At 43.6% G+C, this 6453-nt stretch overlaps 1 protein-coding gene across 1 annotated transcript; it reads right to left on the bottom strand.

Annotated features, from left to right (window-relative positions):
• Positions 1-202: 202 nt before the first annotated feature.
• On the bottom strand, positions 203-1150 carry LOC134967307 (olfactory receptor 6N1-like). The gene has a single exon (XM_063944026.1). The coding sequence runs from the start codon at positions 1148-1150 to the stop codon at positions 203-205; it is 948 nt and encodes a 315-aa protein (XP_063800096.1).
• Positions 1151-6453: the final 5303 nt, after the last annotated feature.

Genomic DNA, 6453 nt, shown 5'->3' with positions numbered 1-6453 from the left:
CGGTATTTATGGAGCTAGAAAAATAAATGATATGTGACACTGTGTGTAATTGTCACATAATAATTTTGTATAGGGAAGATAATGGTTAAGCACACCAAAACTGGGGCACCCGCAAGGGAGCAAATTCTACCCCTTTTTCAATATTTTGTGAATTTCCTTACATTTAATGAGGACAATACTGTATGTTTTTTTATTATTCATGTTATTCTTCATCATTTCCTTTTTTTATTCTTTTGAAAGCCTTGCTCAGAGAATCCTTCATTTCCTTATTTCTTAAACTGTATATAATAGGGTTGAGCATAGGAGTTACAACTGTATATAGTAAAGATAACACTTTGTTGATATCTAAAGAGAATTTAGACATGGGCTGCATGTACATGGCAGTTATGGTGCCATAGTAAATCATGACGACAATTAGGTGAGAGGCACAGGTAGAGAAAGCCTTTTTCCTCCGAGTGGCTGAGGGGATACGGATAATAGTGGAGATAATGAATATATAGGAGAGAACAGTAAGGAGGAAGGAGCTAAATATAAGGCCACTAGCCAATATAGAAATTGCTGTCTCTGTTAATTGGGTACTGCTGCAAGCAAGTTTGAGAAGAGGTTGAGCATCACAGTAAAAATAGTTCACTTGATTAGGACCACAAAAATCAAGCTTTGATATTAATGCAACAGGAAGGATTGGAGAAATGAACCCACCAATCCAAGACCCAGAGGCCATTTGGAGTGACGTTGTATTGGTCATTTTGGAAGAATAATGCAGAGGTTTGCAAATAGCTAGATATCTGTCATATGCCATGGTAGTAAGTAAATAACACTCAGATGCCCCTAGGGCACTGAAGAGATACAGCTGAATCATACAGTTGTTAAATGAAATACGCCCACTATTGGCCACAAAGTTGGACAGCATTTTGGGGACAATGACTGAAGTATACACAATTTCCATACCCGAGAGATGATTTAGTAGATAAAACATAGGGATTTGCAGTTTGTAGTTTGTAAGTACAGTTATAAAAATGATGATGTTCCCGGTAATAGTGAAGATATAGATGAGTAGGAAAAGCAGGAACATAAAAGGGTAGACCTTCTTCAGGCTAGGGAAACCCAAGATGATGAATTCTGACACTGCTGTTCGATTTAACTCTCCCATTTCATTTAATGGCTACCGGAAAGAGACACAATTTTACAATAGCAACCACATAACTGCTCTACTGTGAGTAAATTCATTATAACTTATTTATTAAGATCATTTAACAACAATCTTATAAATCATATGGCATACTCTGGCACACATATTGTACACTTCTGCCAGCACTTAACATGCAATTATCATTCAATTAGACTTGACTATAAAATATCATGTGTTAGCAATAACCAATGTCTTTTAGTGTGAAATTACTTTTCTTCATTACAAACAAAATATTTTTGTTATAATTTACAATTGTGTTTTAAAATGTGGGATTTGTTGTCAAAGTATTTACGATAGGGTACACACTAGATGAGGTGGCTGTTGGCTGACGTGATGACCAATGTACTGATACATCAGTCGTCCCATACACACTGAACGATGTAGCGTACAGTCACATGATATATTGTTCAGTGGCCACATCCAGAAGCATGGTGACGTTCAAAACATTTTCTGATCAGAAGATGCAATAAACGACCCACGGGAGCATGCAATAGTCTGTGCACACTAAACAATGTGCACAATATATCGGTCTGATCCACCGAATCAAACAATGTATTGTCTAGTATGTACCCAGATAAGGAGAAGTAGAGAAGCCAACTGTCCTGTGTCATGAGGAAGTTTTTAATTTTTAAAATGGTAACTTTACTGATAATTCCCTAATAGGTCTTCTTTAAATGTATGCTAAAACAGAAATTGCAATTCCAAATAGATACGGTACAATAACAGACATACCAGCTTTATTGTATACAAAATATGATAATACTATTAAGGTGATATTGAGTTTTTTTCTTCATGAAACCCAGTGTTTCAAGCTGTAACAAGAATAATACAAACTGCACTATAATAATATTAATATTCTAGAATTTAGAATAGCACCAAGTACTGAAAGTGTTTTTGGTATCCAAAATGGTATAGATTATTATTAAATTGAATACAATCCCAATAGAGACAAAGGCCATTTTTTCTCTTATTCAGAGATAGGGGCAAATCAATAAAATTTTCTCTTATTCAGAGATAGGGGCAAATCAATAAAATGTTCTCTTATTCAGAGATAGGGGCAAATCAATAAAATTTTCTCTTATTCAGAGATAGGGGCAAATCAATAAAAGGAGCAAAGAAATGTACAATTTGCACCTCGGTTAAATCATATTGCTCCGCAGATGGGGCAGATTTAAAATGTACAGAGGAACTAAAAGTTAGGAAGAAGTACAGTATGTCCTAGATGAACTATAGTACATGACTAAAAGATGGCCAGAAATATATTATCAGTAGTGGTGATAATTATTTAGTGATCAAAATCCAATGTAACCCTACAATTGAAATACCCACACTCTATCAGACCTGGCACTCTTCATTACACTGTGTACTAAGCTAACAAGAGTATGTAGAATTTATTTGATAATTACTTGAGAAAACGGAATTACTCCGTAAGATGACTTAAATATTTGGTTGAATAGCTTCTGAATTATCCACTTTTGTCACTTTACATTCAAGCTTCATTAATGCCTTTTCCTTGCACCTTGATAAAAGTAAGTAATTCATATATTATTATTACATGTTAGTGATTTCTTCAGGATAGCACAACACAATTTCTGATGTTCTGTTTTCCAAGCCTAAACGTATGTAAAACTGTTTTTCTTTTACCTTCTCCGCAATATGTCAGATGGGAGAAAACAGTGAACGTATATTTGACAGCAACCTCCGCCTAGGTTCACCTACTGAGAAACAGTGCTGGCCTTTTAATACTCTTCTAAACTCTACAGGGAATGAAAGGGCTGGTTACTACTGTCACAGACTAACATTTGTTATTGTAATATTCCCTTGGAGTCAATTACCTACTGTACAAAGGTCATACTGTAGACAAAACAAAATCTAAGGCAATTGAAAAAAGGTCTAATTTAAAAAAAAAAACATGATTGATTTTTTTTTTCCATGTTCCTACAGTATTCGGTATTTGTACTTTAATAGGTTTTGATATTTTGCTTATAAAAAGCTCAGCTTGATGTTAACAATATTTAAACTTCATTGAAACAAACATTTATATGTAAGTGTTCTATATATATTTTCAAAAGAACAATATCACCATTAAAAAAATAGAAAAGACAACGATAACCTAATTTTTCAAAATATAAATAAAACCTGTATTTTGTTGTTCAGATTCTATTGGATTAGGATGTGGTGTCATGTTATATAAGCACTTGTCATCCTTTTCTTAAAGCTTTGAGTTTAATGTCTCCAACTTGGATTAATTTAATGAGCAAAGAGGAGAGGATGAGATATGAGTACTTTCAATTTTTTGAGGAGTAGTTTTTAAAATGCTGATGGCAGAGTTTTTGCATAAATGTCCATTGCATTTAATAAAAATGATTTAATCAGTAGTCATGAGCAAGATGAGTCTGTATGATAAGGGCCTCCCGAATTTCCCATTCCAAGCCCGGATCCGAGTCCAACTCGGGACTTCCTGCCTTACTCGGATTCCAAAGTGAAGACGAACGTCATCTTCCCGCTGTCAGATTCTTGTGGGTTTTGGATTCTATAAAGGTCCCCGGTGATCAGCGCCTTCTTCACTCTGGCTGTGGAAAGTGTACTGGAAGGACGTGTCCATCTCAGTACTGTGTTGTCTGGTGTGGGTGCTCCATCTGCTATATCAGTCCAGGGGTGCTAAGTCTGCTGTATAAGTCCTGGGGTGCCCTGTCTGCTATATCAGTCCAGGGGTGCTAAGTCTGCTGTATAAGTCCAGGGGTGCTCTGCTGTATTAGTCCAGGCAGGGTGTTCTGTTTGCTGTATCTTAAAGGGGTGCTCTGCTGTATCAGTCCAGGCGGGGTGCTCTGTCTGCTGTATCTTAAAGGGGTGCTCTGCTGTATCAGTACAGGCGGGGCGCTCTGTCTGCTGTATTTGAAAGGATTACTCTGCTGTATCGGTCCAGAGGTGCTCTGTCTGTGGTATCTGAAAGGGGTGATAAGTCTGCTGTATTAGTCCAGGCGGGGAGCTCAGGGCCAGATTAACAATGGGGCTGATGGAGCTGCAGCTCCAGGCCCACCTTCAAAATAGGCCCACTGCATCTGCATACTGCTGTAAACAGGAAAAAAAAATCCTGCTACAGGAGCTTCTTGCCAGTGACGCTGCAGTGTGGTGAGCACAGCTGCAGTGCAGAGCCACCCTGTTAGCACCTCTATTTACTGCCGGCTGCAGGGAACAAGGATCCAGCCAGCGGCACTAAGACCCAGCACTGCTCTGCTGCCGGCATCTCCACAGTGTAAATGAGGGGATGAGTGGGAGGGGACAGGGCAGGCCCTACCATTAAAGATGGGCAACTCGGCTCTTTTCAGTGAGCGGCTCTGAATGGTTCAGCTCACGGAAAAGAGTCGGTTCTTTTCAATGGCTCATGGCTCACTGGCTCACAGGCAGGAAGTGAAACAGGGCTGGCACAGTGAGCGGCGGTTCTTCACTGACTCAGTGAAGAACCGCCGCTCACTGTGCTGGCTCAATAGTGAGCAACTCATCTCTACTTAAGCTACCAGGTCGTGCTGAGACTTGCTGTCCCACACCTGGATGACTGGCTACGCATGTTGCCTAAACATGGACCCATGCGAGCAGTAGCCCTGCACCTGCACCCAGTGTAACATACTGTAAGCAGAACATCACATTGCCCCTTATGTATCGCTCTGCCCCTGCACCACGGTCACCTCTCCCAGCCAGTAGCTAAGTCAGTGTGATCGCTGAGTAAGGGCGTCTTACTGTAGTGTGGTATAATAGGGCATATCTCGGAGTCAGTTCTTCTGCGCCGGCTCTGTTCCACTGTCACCACTGACAGACTGTGTCTGTGTGATGAGATTATGAGAAGTAGAACTGACTCGCTCCAGGCAGGAAGTGGAACAGAGCCAGCTCAGTGAGCGGCGGTTCTTCATTGAGTCAGTGTCAGTGAAGAACCGCCGCTCACTCAGACGGCTCTGTTCCACTTCCTGCCTGGAGCGAGTCAGTTCTTCTTCTCATAATCTCATCACACAGACACAGTCTGTCAGTGAACCGCCGCTGAAGAACTGCCGCTCACTTAAAACGGCTCACGGATCACTCGGCTCACTTAGTAGAGCCGGCTCAAAAGAGCGGCTCACTAGTGAGCTACCCATCTCTACCTACTATTACACCAGGTACTCGCCGGGCAGCATGGACCACGACCCCAGTTTACCAGGAAGCTCATGCTGCATTCCTGGCTCTGGCGGCTCCCGCTCTGTTCTCTCTCAGCCGCTGCTTCCTCTAGATGCCAGGCGGGCTGTCTGCGGCTGTGCCGTGATTGGTGGCCGCGGAAGGAAGGGTGTCCCCTGTTGCTCTCACTGTCCGGTTCAAGTAGGTCAGAAACCCCGGAGCCCCCTATTATAGCATTACTGGAGCCACCATCTGCAAGTGACAAGTACTGTCATATACAGAATAAATTACAGAACCCAAAGCTCTGCAATATGTATCAGCAGCAGCAGCAGCACAAGTGAAAGCGCCTCCTGCTATTCCCCCCCGCTCCCTAACCAGACTAATCCTTCTCCTGCCCCTGTCACCAGGCTAATCCCCGCCCCAGGCTACCCCCCTCCTCCCCCCTGTCACCATGCTACCCTCCCTCCTCACCAGCCTAATCCACCCTCCTCCCCGTCACCAGGCTAATCCACCCCCCACACCAGCCTAATCCACCCTCCGCCTGTCACCAGGCTAATCCACCCCCCTCACCAGCCTAATCCACCCTCCCCCTATCACCAGGCTAATCCACCCCCCTCACCAGCCTAATCCACCCTCCTCCCCCTGACACCAGGCTACCCTCCCTCCTCACCAGCCTAATCCACGCTCCTCCCCTTGTCACCAGGTTAATCCACCCCCCACACCAGCCTAATCCACCCTCCTCCCCCTGTCACCAGGCTAACCCATCCCCCCTCACCAGCCTAAACCCCCTCCTCCCCCTGTCACCAGGCTAATCCACCCCCCACACCAGCCTAATCCACCCTCCTCCCCCTGTCACCAGGCTAACCCCCCCCTCACCAGCCTAAACCGCCTCCTCCCCCTGTCACCAGGCTAATCCACCCCCCTCACCAGCCTAATCCACCCTCCTACCCTTGTCACCAGGCTAAACTGCCCCCGCTCACCAGGCTTATCCTCCCAGCTCCTCCTGTCACCAGGCAAATCCCCTTCCTACCCCTATAACCAGGCTAACCCTCCTCACAAAAATAATCCCCCTCCTCCCCCTGTCACCAGGCTAACCCTTACCAAACTAATCTACCCCCCCC

The sequence above is a fragment of the Pseudophryne corroboree genome, chromosome 1 (genome assembly GCF_028390025.1).
Source record: "Pseudophryne corroboree isolate aPseCor3 chromosome 1, aPseCor3.hap2, whole genome shotgun sequence".
Classification (NCBI taxonomy): domain Eukaryota; kingdom Metazoa; phylum Chordata; class Amphibia; order Anura; family Myobatrachidae; genus Pseudophryne; species Pseudophryne corroboree.
The sequence above is the reverse complement of the archived record's forward strand: the minus strand, read 5'-3'. Positions and strand labels throughout refer to the sequence as shown.

Excerpts from the sequence above, each read along its gene's own strand:
- LOC134967307 (XM_063944026.1), bottom strand. The coding sequence starts at position 1,150 with ATGGGAGAGTTAAATCGAACAGCAGTGTCAGAATTCATCATCTTGGGT.